Consider the following 20259-nt stretch of genomic DNA (forward strand, 5'->3'; position numbering starts at 1 on the left):
TAAAACCACCTCCTATTTATACACTCTGCAATCTGTAATAATATGTTTCTTCCAAGAGAATTTGAAAAGAAAGGTGGTGGGTGAAAACAAACCATACCCAGAAGCCAGGAGCATTGCACACCCTTTGCCTAATGGATTTCCTCCAACAGAAGGAATGCAGCCTCTCTCTTCAATTTGCTAACACCACAGTGAGGGCGATAAGTCAGAAACAAATATATTACTCTGGTTCTTAAATAAAACTGTATAATCAATATAAACCAGAAGTGTGTGGTATAAAAGTAAATGACCTCAACATGCCTTTTGCCCTACTAGGCCACCTATACGGTAAGGGCTTGTCCTGGAAGCACAACTGTTAAAAGGCTTGCTAAAGTCAAGCATGTTTGGGTCTGGATAGTGCTTAGATAAGGAAGCTTGGTTCACACATCATCACACTTAGCTTTTGCATCTTAGAATAAAGAGGCTCTTCAGTTTTTATTCTGTGCACAAAATTGGGGAATCAGGTTTAAGGAGCGAGCAGCAGGTTATCTGCCGTTATTGCTGGCTTTCCTTTCTTCCTTTCCAGAAAGTGAACATTCATTCCCTCGGTCATTATTTTTAACTTCTTTACCCCCCCTTTTGTTGTTGCTGTTGTTGTTATTCTGTTGCTTTGCATGTACACTGGATGCTTTTATACTGGAGACAAATTCGTTGTGTGTCTAATCACACATGGCCAACTAAAGAATCCAATTCAATAAAGTATTCCATTAAAGAGACTCTGAAACTAGAGACCAAAAGCAGAAGCAGAGTAGGTGATTGTCATACGAGTGTAATAAAGGCCTCTTTCCTCTACCAGTGATCCCAGTGATGAATGAAGCCTTAGAGCAGGGGTGTCAAACTGGCGGCCCCCGAGCCACATGGGTCACACCCAGGCCACGCCCACCACAGCTCCGCAAAGGCAAAAAACATCGAGATAAGTTGAGATACGTCACGTGAGACGGTTGAGTTTGACACCTGAGCCTTAGAGCCACAGATCCCTAGCTTAATAGAGCAGAATGTTCCTCACCTATTTGATCTTTAAGGGTTCCTAACTTTTCCCAGCAAATTAGAAAAAAATAATATAGGACACTATTTGTCATGCCAAAGTTATAGCAAGTAGGTCAGAACCACCAGTGGGATTCAAATTTTTTACTACTGGTTCTGTGGGCATGGCTTGGTGGGCTTGGTGTGGCTTGGTGGACGTGGCTTGGTGGGCGTGGCAGGGGAAGGATACTGTAAAATCTCCATTTCCTCCCTCTCCCCACTAACCTGCTTTACAGGTCCGTTCTCCTGTGCAGGGCAACAAATGAAGACCCAGCCAATCAGCTGGGACTTGGGAAGCAGAGAATAGATGGGGGTGGGGCCAGTCAGAGGTGGTATTTGCCGGTTCTCTGAACTACTCAAAATTTCCGCTACCGGTTCTCCAGAACTGGTCAGAACCTGCTGAATACCACCTCTGATTACAACAAATGTTGTAAAAAGGCAGAAGTTGAAAACAATAGTCTTGAAATATACATGGTCTTCTATCTTATCTATTTCATGTAACTAGTCACTGGTAATCTGTGCTGGTATGCCTTCTAGACAGGGAATTGATCATTTTGAGACATGTTGATTGTGTCCATGGATAACAAATTATAGCTCCGTCTGTGACTGCTGGGCCTGGCAATTGAACTAGCTTGTTTCTTAGAGCAATTCACAGAAAGAATTCAATAATGTTCACAAGATGTTGAAAAACCCACAAGTAAAAATCACAGTGCCTGGATTCACATATGGTGGTTTGTTTCATTTTAACTTACACAGTGGATGAGCTGAACTAAGGTACTCTCACAATCATTAAAGAAATATGTTCTAAAATAAAAAGGAATCTCAGCCCAGTTCACAGAGGCAGTGGTGCACTGACTCTCTATGCACCCAATTCATCCATAATGGAAGGGTGAATTTTCCCATGATGACTTGACAGCAACTTGAGTTTAGCTGAATCCTTTGTGTCTTCAGGGATAAAACCATAGTTTCCTTGGCAATAACATGCAGTGATTTGTCATATAGCCTTGACTGCACTTTTGGACATGAGTAACATTTGACAATTAAGTGGAAATTGTAAGTGGGGAGCTGTGTTAGTTTATGATGGCAAAAAAAATCAAAAGCCTCTTCTTGGCTAATAATTTTATTAATAGTGTTCATGAGCTGCAGCATTAGCTTCATCAAAAGCAAAGAAGGGTTAGATTGGTTTATAGATTAAATTGGGGCAGGGATGGGAAATGGAGGAGACAGGTTGGTTAGGAAGGTGCAAGTTACAAGTGAGACAGATTGCAAATATCTTAGACGTTAGTAGTTGTAATCCATCTAGTGAAATTGCAAAAGCTTATGCCTTCTGATAACATATGTTGACTGGAAAATGTACTACTACCAGATTCCTGAATATATTTTTTTACTGTCAGGTAATATGGCTTCTCATCTTGCTCCATATGGGATTAGAAACTGCATTAATGTCAACCACAGCATTTATGTTAAACCAAAGAAATGTTAGAAGTTTATTTAAATAGCAGAAAAATATCTAATTATTTTTGGCCCACTGTGTAAACTTTCATATAACAAAGGGTTAAACATTTTTAGGGATTCAGGAGGCAAAAGAAGCTGAAAGATATAGAGCAAACCTCAAGAACTATGTAAGGCAGCAGAGGAAGATCTGCAGATAGTTTCTTTGTCAAAACATTTGCACATCTGCAAGGGCTCGGTTCTCACACCAGGGGTCACTTCCACCCTTGTCTGATCCACCAGAAGTTATTAGCAACCCTGTCCCACTCCCTCAGAGTCAAACTCAGATGTTGCTGGGAGACCCTGGGGGAGAGGGAATGGAAGCAGCATACATTCTCACCAATTCCCAGCGGGTTGGGTTGTAAATCAGTCAAGTCTAGTGTTAAAAATCAAAGGGCAAGAGGAACTCAGCCATCTTCTCAGAAAATTCACTGATGTTTTTGTTCCCTTGGGAGAATCTCACTTCCAGTGTAATTCAGTTCCATCTTTTAAAGACATTTTCTCCTTAAAGCAAGAGAGTTGACTATTGACTGGATGTTTGTTGTTCTAAGATTTGTGAAGGACAGCAGCACTGATAATATAACTTACACATCATGCTTTTCCTGTACAATTCTTAGAAGAGCTATAGGAGCAAACCACCATGGGGTTAAGAGATTTAATGTGATATCTTGTTGCACAGTTCACTAAATGTTATTATTATCCTAGGCATTGGCAGATAAGCTAATAGACCCAGTATTTTATATCCCCAGAAACAGAACAATATTTCAAAGCCCATCATACAAGATAGTATACTGTAGAAAGTTAGCACCTACCCATTTTAGAATAATGAAATATTATAGAAAATATTTAAAAGGCAGAATATTATACCTCCCTGGATGAGAAAAGGATAAACATGCTCTTGGAAAGCAGCCTCCACCTTTGTTAATGGTCCCAGAAAGACTGGGCCATCCTATGTACAAGCCAAATGGCCTTCAGCTCCAGGGTGATAGGATTAGCCCTCATTCAAGATCCAAACTAGGACAAAGCCATTAAGTCATAATACGAATTGCCCAACATCCTTCCAGAACACAAGCCTCTTCATTACATCATCACCCGGCAAGATTCAACCAAGCCTGGGACACAGACAGCCCCCTGGGAGTGTGACAACCAAGAGGATACATTTTGCAAGGCCCAAGAGAGGGTAAAAATATATCTCACTCTCTACTCCATGTGGTCATCTACCCAGAATCACAAGTGCTTGGTGGTTCTGCTTTACCATTAAACCATCCTTCCAAGCAGCTTCCATGTTTCCAGTGTGTTTCTTCTCACTTGGAACTCAACCCAGATGGATATTTCTTCCAACAATACTCCCACCCTAGAAGTCTGGTTGCAGGTAACAACTCCTATCATCTTCAGCCAACATGATATTGGCCAACAAAATTTATAAGAATTGTAGCCTAATGCATACCATCCTGCCCTATAGATTTGTACTTTCTTTCCAGCTGGCCCTGAAAAATGGAACACAACTTCAAATTAGCTGGCAAGGATTATTTATTTTTTGCCTAATAAATTATCTATAAATGTGACTGATAATTGATTAATGCTTCAGTGCTAGCTCTTGTTATTTATTTAATGTATGGTATTTTATTTGACTGGCCAGTCTTCTTTCTGTTGAAGAGCAATTGAAGGATTTGATTACAATAAACCCCAAACCTGTTTCTCGTGTCCTTTCCAAAGCGTTCAGCAATGCTCAATGGCAGGACCAGCTGTTGGTATCATGCTACTCCCATTTTTATTAAACTAGTAGTAAAAAAAAAAAATCAATGTGTCCTCAATTTGTTCTTTTAGATTTAGAAATGTTATATTGTCTTGCCAATGTATATTCACTTATCTTCAGATAAGGATTTGCTTACTTATGCAGTTACAAAATGCTGAATCTATACAAAATGAGATAGAGTTGGAGCTGCTGGGAAACTTCAATCCCTCTGGAATTAAACAGACTGTGCAAACATTTCAGCTCTTGTTTATTTAACTGGAGGGGGGGGGTAAACTGGAAAGGTTGAATCAAAAAGAGGTAATAAAGCTGCAGTGTGGTAGTTGCTACCTGGTATCGGTAAAGATATTTTTTAAACTATAAGTGAAGCAAACTGAATTTTATGAAACAACATTTTTGAAAAGTATACGTAGGGGATATCCTGGAGCTAAAGTGGGCTCTTATGGACACATTTACAATTAGAGAGTAGTCTGATAACATATTTTAGCATAAAAATATTTAAAGAGCTCAGTTTATCAAATACAAAGAGTAGCTAAAATGATACAGGATTTAACGTGATACAGTTGGCAAACATGCCAGAATTTGTATAAACAAATGAATAGATAGACCCAAGTTTGACATCAGAGAACAAAGACAAAATAATAGCAAAGCATTTTAATCTGTCCAGATGTTCCATTACAGATCTCAGAGCAACTACTATGGAATTAAAAAAACCCTTCACCAACAATATTCAACAAGAAACTGCTGAATTCCTATACATCAAATGGTTTAGGCTTTCTCAGAAAATCTGGACGAACACAGATTTAGAATTAACAATTAATAACACAGAATTAACAATTAAATTGCAATTGTTAATTGATGATTCATCAATAACTCACATGGGCATAACCATACCGTCTTCTTCCTCCTTTACCCCTATCATTCCAGTTTAAATTCTACTTCATTTTAGCTATTTGTTTCTGCTGTAGTTCACAAAAGTTGATGCCTTTTAATAAAATTGGTTTGCCTGAAAAGATGGCATCAGACTTTTTCTGATTTTGGCTACCACAAGCCAACATGGCTCTTCTCCTGCAATCTTTACAAGTATCTAATTCTAGTTTTGTCTCTCCTCATTGCAGATACTATCATTCCAATTTTTCTGTTCCCTCACAATTTTTAATATCTGACCTACAATATTGTGTAAAATCTTCAAGTTTGTACCATCATATTTTCTAAATCTTTTTTCCCTCTTGTTTAATCTCCAATAATTCCCACATTCTAGATTCAATACTTTGTCCTAATTGCAAGAATCATGACATTAATTCTTTCGAAGTCACTTTTGTGAGCTGTCTTGTGTTATATGGATGTGCTCATCCAAATATAGTTTCCTGCTACTCCCACATTCTAAGATATTTGTATCAATTGGGAAACTCCTGATGGTCACATAAGGCTATTCTTGGATCATCAAGTCAGTAAGGAAATGACAGTTATGACAACTCCCCAGTGAACAGTGCCTAGGCTAAAGCAGATGGATATGTTTATGTCCCTAGCCAGCTGTTACTTCTCCCTTGTTTGTTTCCATGTTTTTCCTTCTAGTCTCTTCCTAAGAAAGAAAGGAAGGACTCCAAAAGCCACCAATTTGTGTTAATAGTCAAGACCTACTTCTCTCTCATCCAGCTTTCCCATCCTTTTATGAGTCTTTGTTGCTATGTTATTTCTGGGAACACATATTTACTCCTCTTCAGAGGACAGAGAAATTCTGAATAATCTCATGCTGTTACAGTTTTGAAAAAATAAATAGCAATAGCACTTAGACTTATACCGTGCTTTACAACCCTCTTTAAGCAATTTATAGAGCATATTGCCCTCAACAATTTGGGTCCTCATTTTACCCGCTTCGGAAGGATGGAAAGCTGAGTCAACCTTGAGCCTGGTGAGATTCGATCTGCAAAGCTGCAGTCAGCCAGCAGTCAGCAGAAGTAGCCTGCAGTACCACACTCTAATCATTTCACCACCATGACTCATAATATGTCTACCTATATATACACACACATATATACAAAAAATATATAAAACTAACAATTAACACTGCCAGTTAAAGTACTATCTTTAGAGTCATTTTCACATGTAAATATCTTCTTATTAATACATGGTATTTTTCTCAGCCTATGTATATTCTTACTTGTAATAACAAAGAAGTCCAGAGTGTTTTATGTTTCCTTGGAAATCACCACAAGAGTTAGTTTTATTACACTAAAATATGTGTAATAGGTTGCTTTAATGTATCTTAAGTATAAAAAGGGAAATATATCCTTTATGTATATAAAAAGAGAGCTAACAATCTAGAATTCCAGAGTGCCATTTCTTAATATTTATTTAGCGTATGGCAAATACATGGACATATAGTAGTTCAAATGTTAATGTCCAGTCCACCTAGCCATTCAAAGACAGGTTGGTATATGTTGAAAAAAATCAGACATTGGGCCAGTGTGAGCTCATGATGGGACATTAGGACACAATGTGGTGGTTATTTTGTCGAGGGGCACCACAGTCACACTGAGGGTTAGAGACAAGACCCCACTTAAACAATGAGTCCTGAAAGATACCATGTTGGGTACAGATCCTGTTCAGAGTTGACCAAGTGCCATCTCTAAGTGCAATACACTGACATGGGACATAACTCATTTGAGCTAGCAGGGTAACTCCAGGGTGTATTCCGCAATTCAATACCAAGCAATTCAGAAACCATGGATTCCTATTCCCAGAATAGTTTTTCTCCCCTCCTTTCTGGTAGTTATTGTTTATTCAAAAGAGGATGGTTAATATAACTGTGCAATCACTTGAACGTATCAATCACTTGAACATGTCAGGTTCATTTTATTACTGACATATTTTAAGCATCCTAGATACTGGCTACTAATGTCTGGAACAGAAAACATAGAGAAAAGCAGGTAAGGAATACTTGGTTCTGATCTCAGAGTTCTTGTAAATTAAATTAATTCTTTTCACCTGCACATGAAATTGCATAATTCCATTTTATCTCTCAGAATTGGACAGGACAAATAGAATGAAGCACTAATGACTTCAGATTATATGGATTATATGCCCCAACAGTTGCTTTAGTATTATAATGTAGCATTATAGGGGATGCCATAATTATCTGGGGTTGTTTGTTTAGTCCAAAGGGATATTAATTTTCTGCAACTTTTTGAAAATGAGAGCATGAATTAATATAGTTTATTTTCCCCCTCCTGCAATAGTAATTATATTGCCAGTACATGTTCATTTTTCACACATCTGTAACTAGAGTTACAGATGCATAAAAATGCATCTGTAACTCTAGTTATATAGATGCATCAACTTTGTTCCCTTTAGCAGAACAAAACAGTAAAACAAAATCAAAAAGGCACAATCTCACTGTCATCCAATTTAAAATCACAGTTAAACAGCCTGAGTAATCTAAATGGTCCATAAAACAACCACTAAAAACAACATTAAATGCTTAATATCTTGCTGCATAAAAACAATATTTAAAGCAGATTAACAAAGGCCCATAAGAAAGAAGCATTTTTAGTATCTTTTAAAAATCTGACAGCTCAAACACAAGGTATAGAACTGGTGGTAGCTGATTCCATAGAACTGGCACCAGAAGGAGAAAAAGCACAGTGAGGTTAATGTAAGAAAGATGGTTCCCCCCTGACTAGACAATTGGGCCAACAAGGCACACGAGAACAAGCACTATTCCACCGTACAACACCCAGTGAACGAACACCAACAAATTAAAAATGATTCTATTTGTGAATACTTAGCCAGCATATGATTTGGCAAAAAACAACAACAACAACAAAAACCTCCCATTCCTGCTGTGCAGTAGCATCCCACCTAGTATCATTATATATAGGACAACTTTTGTCTTCTGAAGTTGCCCTATACCCGGGATGGTGGTGGGGAGACCATATATTTTTCCATGGATTAAAATGAGAAACAAGAACAATCAATGTTTGTAACGGTATACTTTTATTTTATTTTTATTTATTTATTTGATTTGCCAATTGTTTACAAGATAATAAGTATAAGTGTATACTGACCTTTTTCGGTTTACTGAAAATGATGCTTAGAATGGAAAACAACAAACATAGAACATTGTAAAATATTCAAAGCAAACCATAATAACTGCTAGGAAGGAGATTGATCAGAGTCTAAGAAAAGGCCAGCACTAGCACTTCCTTCAGATTATTCCCATGAAAGTCTATACCTCTTATATTAGATATTAATTTAATAGGGAGGGATTCCAATAGGGCACAAGTGGAAGATCAAAGAGATGGTAAGGTTCTACATTTAGGCAAGAAAAACAAAATGCACAGGTACAGTATATGTGATACCTTGCTCAATAGTAGTAACTGTGAGACGGATCTTGGACAACCATTTAAATATGAGCCAGCAGTGTGCTGCAGCTGCCAAAAAAGCCAACACAGTTCTAGGCTGCATTAACGGAGGGATAGAATCATGTGAAATGTTAATACCACTTTATAATGCCTTGGTAAGACCACACTTGGAATACTGCATCCAGTTTTGGTTGCCACAACATAAAAAAGAAGTTGAGACTCTAGAAAGAGTGCAGAGAAGAGAAATAAAGATGATTAAGGTACTGGAAGCTAAAACATATAAAGAATGGTTGCTGGAATTGGGTATGTCTAGTTTAATGAAAAGAAGGATTAGGGGAGACATGAGAACAGTGTTCCAATATCTCAGGGGCTGCCACAAAGAAGAGGGAGTCAAGCTATTCTCCAAAGCACCTGAGGGCAGGACAAGAAGCAATGGGTGGAAAGTAATCAAGAGAGAAGCAACCTAGAACTAAGGATAAATTTCCTGACAGTGAGAACAATTAATCAGTGGAACAACTTGCCTCCAGAAGTTGTGAATGCTCCAATACTGGAAGTTTAAGTGCTGTAGGGTTTCCTGCCTAAGCAGGGGGTTGGACTAGAAGACCTCCAAGGTCCCTTCCAACTCTGTCTATTCTATTCTATTCTATTCTATTCTATTCTATTCTATTTTACCACAACATGGCTAACTCATATGGACTATTTTTCATCACTACACATAATTCAGTAAGTTTGTACTAACTAAACAATCACAATGCCAGTAAATATGTTATAATTGGAATTGTGTAAACATGGAAAAGAAAAAAAAAGAAAGGACAAGGACAAGAAGCCGATTATCAATTTGTCAAGAAACTGGCTAAATGTAGCTAAGGGTTTAAAGAAAGAAGCTCTAGAACTAAACAAGTGGAGGGAGAACATGGATTTTTGTCCAAAATAGAAGCAAACCAAATGGAGACACAAAGCCTTCACATAACAGAAATTATTCAAATTAGATTTGTCTGAATAGGACAGATGTTAATGAAGTCATTAGAAGAGAGTTCTACAATGTCAGCAGTTCCTGTGTTAAACAGCACCTGCCGTGACAAAGCTTAGTGGTGCCACCAATGTGACAGTTGCTGTTGTTTTTATATAACTGATGCAAATCTGGAAGTACCCAATAATATGCTGCTTCCTCCAAGTCACCGACGGTTAATTTGCGTGTATGCACATATGCAGAGGATTATCAGTTTCCAAAATACAATTTATAACTTTCGTTTAGATTATAGGAATTCCCTAATGCTGTTCCCACAGCAGTTCCCCGGGTTCCTTGATATCAGTGACAAATTAAAGCAATGTATTTTCAATATACAAAAATTGCATTAATTATTAAAGTCAGAGGTACTGTGAGTTTGGACAAATCATATGTAAATTCCAATTAATGAAAAATCAACATCTAATGGAGGCCCAGCTGAAACTCCACCATTAGATCTTACATCTCTGCCTAATAGACAGTATTTATGTCAAGTTTTCAACAAAACCTTCGTCTAAATGCAGTCCTTACTTGGCTTTTCTCCACTGCTGAGTAGAAGTGCTATCCTCCATCTCTTAGCTGGCAGAAAAGGATAACAGTGTGAAATTCCCACTGCCATGTCCGGCTCAGATTGCCTCTCTTTCAAGTCACTACACATTGTCTGACCTCCTTGAGATAACAAGTGACAAAGCCTGATTTGAGAGCGCCCTTGGAAGGTGCTAGAATATGGGGCCCACCCATTGTGCTAAAGATAACTGCTCCACTCAATGCTTTTGGGGATAAAAGATGAAGAGGACAGGACTGTTACCACTAGTATCAAATCTGAGCTGATAAAACTCAATCAGGGGAGAAAATAAAAAACGTTCCCAGGACGTGGGGAAAAGCTCTTAATTTAATTAAATCAGTTCACTTTCCTACTGGTGGTAACTGCAATAATTATTTTCTTTCTGCCATTCACTTACAAAACTATAATAAAGAACATTTTGATTATCGACTGAATCAATATGTAGTTCTGTCCTGCCAATATCAATACTGCACTGACAAGGTTTCTCTTTTATAATGAGGAATGGTAGAAAGTCTTACCATTGTATTACTTCTACATAGGTGGGGATCTGAAGAATTTGAGTTAAATGATCTGTAGTCCAATCTAGAATAACAAAGTATCTAAAGTAGTATAAGGATATAAATAAATCTTGCAGTCTTTGAATCAAATAAGCCAGTATCCAATGCCACTAACTACATGGCACATACTTCCATAAATTATAAAATCCTCGATGAGGATTCATAAACTGCAGTGTGAGATCCTTACCTTTCTGAGGTCATTCAACCCATACTCAATGGATGAAGTCAAAACCTCAAGGGCCTGCAGATAAAATGAATAAAGCAAATATTATGAAATAAGCCACCTCCTTTATCTTGTCAAAGATTTTTTAAAAATGTACCTAAACGTTTTATTTTCTAAATATCCAGCAGTATGAAAAGTCTCTATGTGATTTCATCATGCTTTGAGCCTTTTCAGTGTTTATTTTGATCTTCTCAGAAATGTTGTACATTGTTAACAGAATCACAAATTACTCAAACTGAAACCTTCAAGATTGTTGGGAGACACTATCTCTGCCCACTATGCATTCTTTCTAACTGTATGATCATTTTTCAAAGGAAGGGACAGAAACCTGCAACTTTCATCATTCTTCAGTAATTAATATGCTGGCTTGATGGAAGCTGTAGCTCAACAAAATATAATGAGAAACAAATTGCCCATCTCTATTTTAAGATAACATCTGCAGATTTTAATTTGCATAGTCATTCAGCTCCTCCAGTAAACAGGAAAAAAATGGTAGATGAAGCAGATTTAATGATACATTCTATTTTCTGATTTGTGAAAGAATATTTGAATATCTATGGCCTTGGTGATTTTAATGACCTTGCATTCTGTCATTCTGGACAACTCACTCTGAAGATTCTTGTAGATATTAAAAACCAAGGAAAGGAAATTAGACATGAAAAAAACCTCTGTAAAGATAATTAGTATACATTGAAATAATCATCTTGCTACTACTTCTGGCACATATGTGGGGAAATGTACCTTTTTTGTTTCAATGTGAAACTAATCACTATTAACAAAAGCAGAAAGAGAGATCCAGGATAATCTGATATCATATCCTCCGCACATGTAAAAACAATATGGTAAAGGCAATATCTGCCTCCAAACCCAACATCAATTCCACGGCCCATATGGAAGGGCATTTTCATCCCAAAAGGATCTTCTATTGCAGAAAAGTCCTCTATAAAAGTGGACTTCCCAGATGACACAACTGATAGTGGGAAAGATAAAATTGTTGTATTTCTGCAATTACACAATACAAATGAAGAGACTAAACATTATTAAATGCCAGCTTAATAGGGAATTTCAGGTTGACTGAGATCAAAATGTCTAGTTCTCTGTATTCAGAAGACTTTCCCTCATGCTAGTAAAGGAAAAGACAGCCTTATATACCAAGAGTAGTTTTGAAACCCGTTATTTGGAAATCGTTTTACAACTTTCTTATATCAGAACTGTGGCAGTGACTTTTTTTTTTGGGGGGGGGGGGCTGCCAACAATGTTAAATTAGCAAAAAGCTAAGCAACAAGACTTATTATCTGGAAGCTATTCAGAGTAGTTGCTTAAGTCAGAATTCCTACACAAACATCCTTCCTTCCCATCTTCAACCAGCTTCTCTATACTGCAGTGATGAAAGGATTTCAGAATTCAAGATTCTGCAATTCAAGACTCTATGGAAAAGATTTGCTTCAAATATTAAGAATTGTTAATATGGATGAAATTCAGTGCAAACACCAATGCTCCTATTTTTCATACAGTATATCACTATCACAAAGGCTGCTTCCAGAACCGAGTCTTCATTCACATTATGTCATTGGAGGGATATTTTTGTTGTTGTTGTTGTTTATGGAATTGCAATACAGATTGTACACAGTTTGTTCCTCCTAATTTTTATTTTATTTCATCACACTTCTATACTTTTTTAAATTTAAAAAAAAACACTAATTGCAGATAGATTGTGTTATTTGCCATACATATAACAGAATTTTCTTTTTGGGGGGAAGGGGACAGCCAAAGAGAAAAGATAAGTAGACATGAGGTGATAAATTTGTATTTTGAACTGAAAAATATAACCATATAGAAGCAAAAGCAAGAGTAAAAACTAAAAATGCTGAGCATGCAGACGTGTATGGCAAATCAGGGGAGTATAAGTGCATAATTTCCATTAGGAGAAAAAAATAGGAGAGATATAAAACTGATGACTAAAATGAGAAAAGATTCTCTTCATGTTCAAAGAAAATATGGTAATGACTCATACATGTTGCACATTACAAGTGCCATCTGGACACATCTAGAATCTTAGTGCATTCAGCCATGCAGCAACTGTATTAACTGTCAGTTCTGTGGATTAAAAGAGTTTATTGATCAGTCACCCACTTGGATATCTAGCTGATTTTTTCTAGGCCACTAATTCACCATGGCCTTTTTAAAATTATCATCTTTACATTAATTTTTCATTATCATCTGTTTACTACACACACTGTCCTACTGGAAAAATCTATACTAATGGTGGTTCTTGGTAAAGAATATTTTAGAAGACTACAAAAACAGCAAATTCACAATTAGACAAGACGAACAGATTTCCAAACTGCAGAATCAATCAAAATCAGAAGAAGAAGAAAAAAACCCAAATGCTTTTATATGTTACTAAAAAAGCTGATAAGATTTCAAAATTCATCAATTTCATCTTACAAACAAATTAAAAATACTGCTGACTAATTTTAATTACTCCTACATCCATTTCCCTGGAAGCCCAACCCAGAGAGTAGCATATGTTATACTTACAGTAAGATTGTTGAGAGTGACACCATTGGTGTACAGGTACTCAATGATTGTAAGGAACACTTCCGGCTGCATGTGATTCAAGATAAGCGGGATTTGTGTCTCATGGGGCTGGCTTAGCATTGCATGGAGAACTTGGCAGCGGGTGGAGAGTAGACAGCGATGGGCAAAAACTTTCTGTTTCTCTTTGCCAACCAGAAAAGTTACATCACTGTGGAAAGAGAGGCCGCACAGATCTCAGTATAACTAGCAGAGTTTACCATACAGATGGCTCAACTTCTTAGACTGCTTTCTTATCACTTTTCTATAGATGCTTCCTTTTGAGAGCCAACATGAAGAATTCAGATTACCTTTGGTAAAGCAAGTGAAACCAAGGGCTGAACTACTAATTAAGAGCACATCGACACAAAGATGTATTTGAATGCAGTTGTAGATTTCTCTGATCCTGTAATCAACAGTGTTTGACTGCTGAGTCTTGTATGTTTATGTAATTATTTAACACTTTAGTCTTCCTCTTTTTTTAATGATGAAGCTTATGGCAATTTTAATCTATTCCCCGTTTGCAGGGATGCATCTGACTGTGCCTTCCATATCCTGGTCTTTAATGGCTTAACATTTTTTCAACACTTGATATAAACTATTAGTTTTGTGGGATTTTTGAGCAATCAGAAAATATGTAGATGAGTGAATAAGAAGAATCTCTGGAAACTATGGTGCCTTGTACAGAAAGATAGTAAACTGAGAAAAGACAGTTTGATGTAATGGTGAAAATGCTGGCCTACAGTAGAAAACCAGGAGATTGTGAGTTCAAGTGCTGTCTTAGGCATGAAAGCCAGCTGGGTGACAGGGCAGTCACTCTCTCTCAGCCCAATTTACCTCATAAGATGGTGGTTGTTGTGGGGAAAAGATGTATGTTCACTATCTTGAGTTAAAATAATAAAGACTGAATTTAAAAATCTAAATAATAAATAAAAGAGGTAATTTTGTATCTGTTATTTCAGCTGGGGGTAAAAGTGTAAGATGAGAAAACAAAACCATAGCAGTCAATAACTGGCTACAAAGATGGGGTTACAAGAAGGATTTGCATTATAGAACCTGGGGAGAAAGTGTTTGCCAGATGCTTTATTACTCTCATCAAGGCACTAAATTAGAATAAAAGATGGAGGGTGACAAAACCAAAAACTGAATATCCAGCCAAAGATTGGAACCAAAAAAACAGAATACAATGGGAGAAACAGGAGGCTAGAACAGGGACCCAAAATTTTACATGATGATGATAAACATCCACAGCAAAGCATGAGCATAAACAGGGATAAATAAACAATTCATGTTCTCTCAAGATAAATACGATTTGACAAATATAGTTAAAACTTGATAGGATGATACTCATGATTAATACATAGTATTGGAGGGCTAGAATTTACTCAAAATGAGAAGGTGCAATGGAAGGAATGAGGTGTCTATTGAATACAAGGGGGGAAAATTCAGAAATTAAAAAATCAGAGTATATAGCAACTTGTTGAAAGTGGGGATTTGTTGAAAACATAAAAGGTGATAAAAACAAGAGTGGGAGAGGGAGTTTATTATAGACTGCCTGGGCAGTCAAAAGGCACAAATAAAATGCCCCACATTCAAAGAGATATGCATCAGTAATAATGAGGAAATCTAATTTTTCTTTTTTACATCTTCTGGGAAACTATCCCTGCCAAGAGTCAAACTTCCAAGAAATTTTTCTTCCCTATTGTTGACGACTTCATTTTTCAGAAGGTAGAAGAAAGAAGGAGAGGATCTAGATTCTCGACCTAATCCTTACCAGCAAAGAGGAACTGGTTAAAATTGAAGATAATAGCTATCTTTGAAAAAATATTATTATACTCAAATTTAGAGACTAACTTGAAAAGGAACAAATTTCCTATTCTGCATCTGATGACAAACTTATTGGACTAGTCATGTTGCCTTCAACAAAAAGTAATAAGAGAATACCCAATGAGGAATAAATTAGTATGTAGGAATGGGTGTATATAACAAGGTCAGAACACACTGCAAGCAGATAAAATAAAAACAAGGCAATAACCTCACTAATTTAATGAGTAGAGCCTCATGTACTGACTCCTGCTTTCCAAGCAGTGTTGCAGATCAGGCAGTTATATATTTCAGGATCATTAGATTTAAGTGATCTGTTGTACCAGATTATAAAGAACATGTAATTTGATATTCCTACCAGATTATGTAGTGACAAAGCACTCTGTAAGCAGTGGTGGGATTCAATTTTTTTAACTACCGGTTCTGTGGGCGTGGCTTGGTGGGCGTGGCAGGGGAAGGATACTGTAAAATCTCCAGTCAGAGGTGGGATTTGCCAGTTCTCCGAACTACTCAAAATTTCCGCTACCAGTTCTCCAGAACTGGTCAGAACCTGCTGAATACCACTTCTGTCTGTAAGGGGTGTAAATTTAGATAACTACAGGAGTATCTTTAGTAACTTATTTGGCATTCACTTCATTTTTCATTATCTAATGACTTTCTCACTTTTGGAGGCCAGAAAATGGAATGTTCTTAATTTCTCTAGGAAATGGAACATCACTCAATCAAGACAATTATCTTAATTACTAGCTGCACCAGATCAATAGCTATTGTAGAGTAATGTAAATCAGCCAAGAGTTATTTACATTTTATTGGAGTTTTCATCTAGCCAGCATCAACTACTCAATTCCACACATATTAAAATTGGACAAGCTTTCTACAGGGATCAAGACTGAACAAATTTATTTTTCAATTTAAAAAGGAGTGAGACTATGTACTTTCCTTTTGAGAATCAGAACCCAAACATATATATTAAAAATAATAAAAGATAGAGAACAAGTAGCCTTGCTAATATTTATTAGTTTACATTGTTGGAAACATCTAATATTCAAACAAGTTTACTACTTATTACTATATTGCACTTTATTAATTTATTTAGCACGTGGCAGCTATATTTTACTGTAATTTATTGCCACAGACAATATCTACTATATAGAAATAAGCTTGTATTCTATGCCAGCTCTCCCTGGAAATTTGGAATATAGTCAGAAAACATGGATCAAGATAGCTCAAAAAAGCAAGACATTCAACATGGAAAAGGTAGAAGGAAACATTCAATATATGTTCTAGCATTAGCAGTTGGTTCTCATCAATATTAATCGTCATTCTCTTGAACGCTTTAAATAGATTGAATATGTTGAAAACAACTGCCTTCTTAAAACTTTTACTAGATCGCAGTTTAGGCCTTTGATCTGGTGTTTCATTCTTCTGTTGGATTGTACAGCATGCATGGCTGACCCTGTTGTATACACTATAAAACAGAAAAACAGGAAGTTCAGCTAGGTAACTTTTAACCCAAATCTAGGTCTAGTTATAAGCCTCCTAGTTTATAGAGACAATTGGCTATCTATGCTGTTAAGAGTTATGATATGACTTTAATTTCAAATCTAACAAATTAGGGTTAATAACATTAATCACACAATGATATTACCAATATGCAATATATTTCAAAATAATCTCAAAAGTTTTTGAGTCAATGATTTTGTGTCCATAACATATAATTTATTTTTCCCTTTGAATTTTGTATCAGTCAAAATCAAATCACATTCTGGCATAGTCAGGATTAAAATATGCTACAGACCACTAAGCACAATAAATACACATGTGATTTGCTTCATCATGAATTATTGAATAAACTACAACCATAGTAGCTACGTTTACAGTATACAATACAGTGCATTTTCTCTATTCTAAATGGTCAGTTTGTTCACCCTGGTTGCTGAAAAAGCCTGCTACTTAGAATAAGGCATATAAACGATCTCTGGATACTAAGATTGTAATTCAAATGACTGTGTAGGAAAAAATGTATTGGCTGGTTTTATCAAATCTTGATACTATTATTATAGGTGCCTGCAACAATTACATCAAAATGACAACATGTGCATCATCAAAATGCCACCCTTTTATATTTGTACCTCAAGTACCTAAGAAACTAAGAATTTGTCACATTAGAAAGGACATTTTGCCACTTACCCTTTTCCCACAAACACTTGTGGTTATAGACATTATTTTTCCTGTCAAGAACAAGTGCAGTGAATAGATTATAAGAGGGGTTACACATTTAACACACCAAAGTTAAATTGACTTGAAATAATTATCTAGGACAAAGTAGTAGCTATCTCTCATATTTCAGGCTGTCAATGCACAATGAATTCATGTAACTGTGCATCGTGCTGTACTTCATACATATACATGGATATACACACACACACACACAGAGAGAGAGAGAGAGAGAGAGAGAGAGAGAGAGAGAGAGAGAGAGAGAGATGGTATTCAACAGCTTCTGACCAGTTCTGGAGATCTGGTAGCAGAAATTTTGAGTAGTTCAGAGAACCAGCAAATACCACCTCTGAATGGAGATTTATTTGTATCCTTCCCCTGCCACACCCACCAAGCCACGCCCACAGAATCTGTAGTTAAAAAAAATTGAATCCCACACTGTATACACACACACACACGGCTATAGTGTATGCATTTCCACGTCTGAACTACTGCAATACACTCCACATGGGGCTACCCTTGAAGAGAATTCAGAACAGTGGTGGGATTCAAATTTTTCTACTACTGGTTCTGTGGGTGTGGCTTGGTGGGCGTGGCAGGGGGAAGGATACTGTACAATCTCCAGTCAGAGGTGGTATTTGCCAGTTCTCTGACCTACTCAAAATTTCCGCTACCGGTTCTTCAGAATTGGTCAGAACCTGCTGAATACCACCTCTGATTCAGTAGCTACTGCTAGCGCAGAATGCAGTTATGTGGACTTTTGGGGGGCCACTAGTGTTGCCCATGAAATGCCATTGTTGCATGGATCGTCTGTTTGCTTCAGGTTCAATTCAAGGTGCTGGTTATTATTTAAAAGTCATTTATTGCATGGGTCCGGGTTACTTGAGGAACTATTTCATCCCCATGGGATGGGCTTGCCTGACCCATGCTGGCAGAAGGGACATGCTGCAGACCCCATCAGTCAAGGAATTCCCCCTGGTGGGTCGGGAAAATAGCCTTTTCTTCCATGGCTCCTGCCCTGTAGAACACTGTACCCCTTGAGTTAAGATCTCCACCTCTTGGCCTTCATAGGAGCCTTAAAATCTGGCTCTGGCAATTGGTCTGGGCCCCCAATGGGAGCGGTGGCATACTGGAGTGGTTAATGGATTACAGAAGTTTCCACCTTCAACCGGCTTATATCTTGCTCCCATCCTTGCTCCCATTGTTAATTTTAATGTGAATATTTATGATTTTAATATTTTAATGTTGCTTTTACTCCGTTGTAAACCACTTAAGAGTCACCTCTAGGCAAGATGTATGGCATATCAATGTAATAAATACAAATAAAAATTCCGGGTTCACAATGCATATCTGTAAAGAGAGACTTTCATTGTCATTTCTCACAATAATCTCCAAAACAGCTGATCCAAATCTTTTTGCATCTATACAGGACAACTCTTTCCAAACAGTCACCGGACTGACTCTTTCCATTCTTATAACTAGAAATATTCCAAAATCAACCATAATTTGAAAGGAGGGCTTCCATTTCTTGCAAACAACTTTGTTTCTTTTTACTAAAATCTTTGACGAAAGCTAAAAGCTTTCATCAAAGCAGGGCCCAAAGGAAAGAAGACCACAACGCCTTTGTATACAATTTTACTGCAAACCCAGAACTTCTTTATAAACTGAAGCCACGTAGGCAGGAAAAAAACTCTCTATCAATTAGACGCGTAGTTGTGATCTGGGGAGATTCAAAGAACCGAGCACATTTACTGCCGTGCGAAGTCAAGGAAACGATTTAAAAATCACACAAAATTAGTTTCTTGTTTCTTTGCGATACTGTGTAGTCAACTTTTTCCGGCAAGTCTAATGGAATGGGGCTTGCCTTCCTTCCCAGTCACGTGATCATCCCTGCCCGTTCTTCGGGCTGATTGCCACGGCAGGCAGGCAGGCAGGCAGGCAGGCAGATTGGCTGGCGCGCTTACCTGAACTGGGGGTTGTTGATGAGAGTCTTGAGGGCAGCAGCAAAAGCAGATGGATCCCCCAGCAGGAGAACCGAGCCAGAGGCAGCGGCCATAAGTCGGCCCTGGCGGGGAAGGGCAGCCAAACACAGGGGCTTTGCCCGAGTTTCCTTGGCTTTGGTTTATTCCTTGCAATCGCGGTGACATTGAGAAACGTCACGGCTGGCTGGAGCCTCAGCGGCAAGGCAGGAATGCAGAGAAAGGCCAAAAAAAAAACAAAAAAAAAAAAACAAAACGAAAGCAACACTTCTGTTGCTAGGCAACAGGCAGCTGCCAAGGCCCTAATATCCAGCTGTTGTGGGAGGGACCCCAAAAATATAGAAAGGAAAAGGTTTTGCAGAAACGGAGTCCCAAGAGCAGGCTCAGAGAAACCATCCAGCCAGGGGTCAGGAGTGTTGTAAAGAAAACAAGCAGGCTTTTCTCTCCATACCTGGGGAAATTGCCTGTGTGGGCTTTGTGCTCAGAACCAGCTCAATATTTGGAAAATGCTCATGCTTGGAACTGAGATGTCATCTAACTGCCAACAATTCTTTTAACAAAATTAAAACAATACCTCTCTGTACATGGAATGGGATGGAAAAATTCCTGTTAAGGAATTTCATATTGTGATTAGATTAGATTAG

General features: G+C 37.5%; 1 protein-coding gene across 6 annotated transcripts in view; it reads right to left on the reverse strand.

The window, feature by feature from the left end:
• The window catches only part of BTBD19 (BTB domain containing 19), a 62763-nt gene extending 42927 nt beyond the window's left edge, over positions 1 to 19836 (reverse strand). For all 6 annotated transcript variants that reach the window (XM_087960184.1, XM_087960182.1, XM_087960183.1 and 3 more), the window contains exons 1-3: positions 19601 to 19836; positions 13560 to 13767; positions 10983 to 11036 (exon numbers count right to left, since the gene is read on the reverse strand). In XM_087960184.1, coding sequence (XP_087816310.1) covers positions 10983 to 11036; positions 13560 to 13767; positions 19601 to 19692 — 354 coding nt within the window. In that variant the 5' untranslated portion in view covers positions 19693 to 19836. The remainder of the gene's footprint in view (positions 1 to 10982; positions 11037 to 13559; positions 13768 to 19600) is intronic.
• Positions 19837 to 20259: the final 423 nt, after the last annotated feature.

Source organism: Notechis scutatus, chromosome 3 (genome assembly GCF_049901735.1).
Source record: "Notechis scutatus isolate UNSWTSFEM ecotype Mainland chromosome 3, rNotScu1.2, whole genome shotgun sequence".
NCBI classification, from domain to species: Eukaryota; Metazoa; Chordata; class Lepidosauria; order Squamata; family Elapidae; genus Notechis; species Notechis scutatus.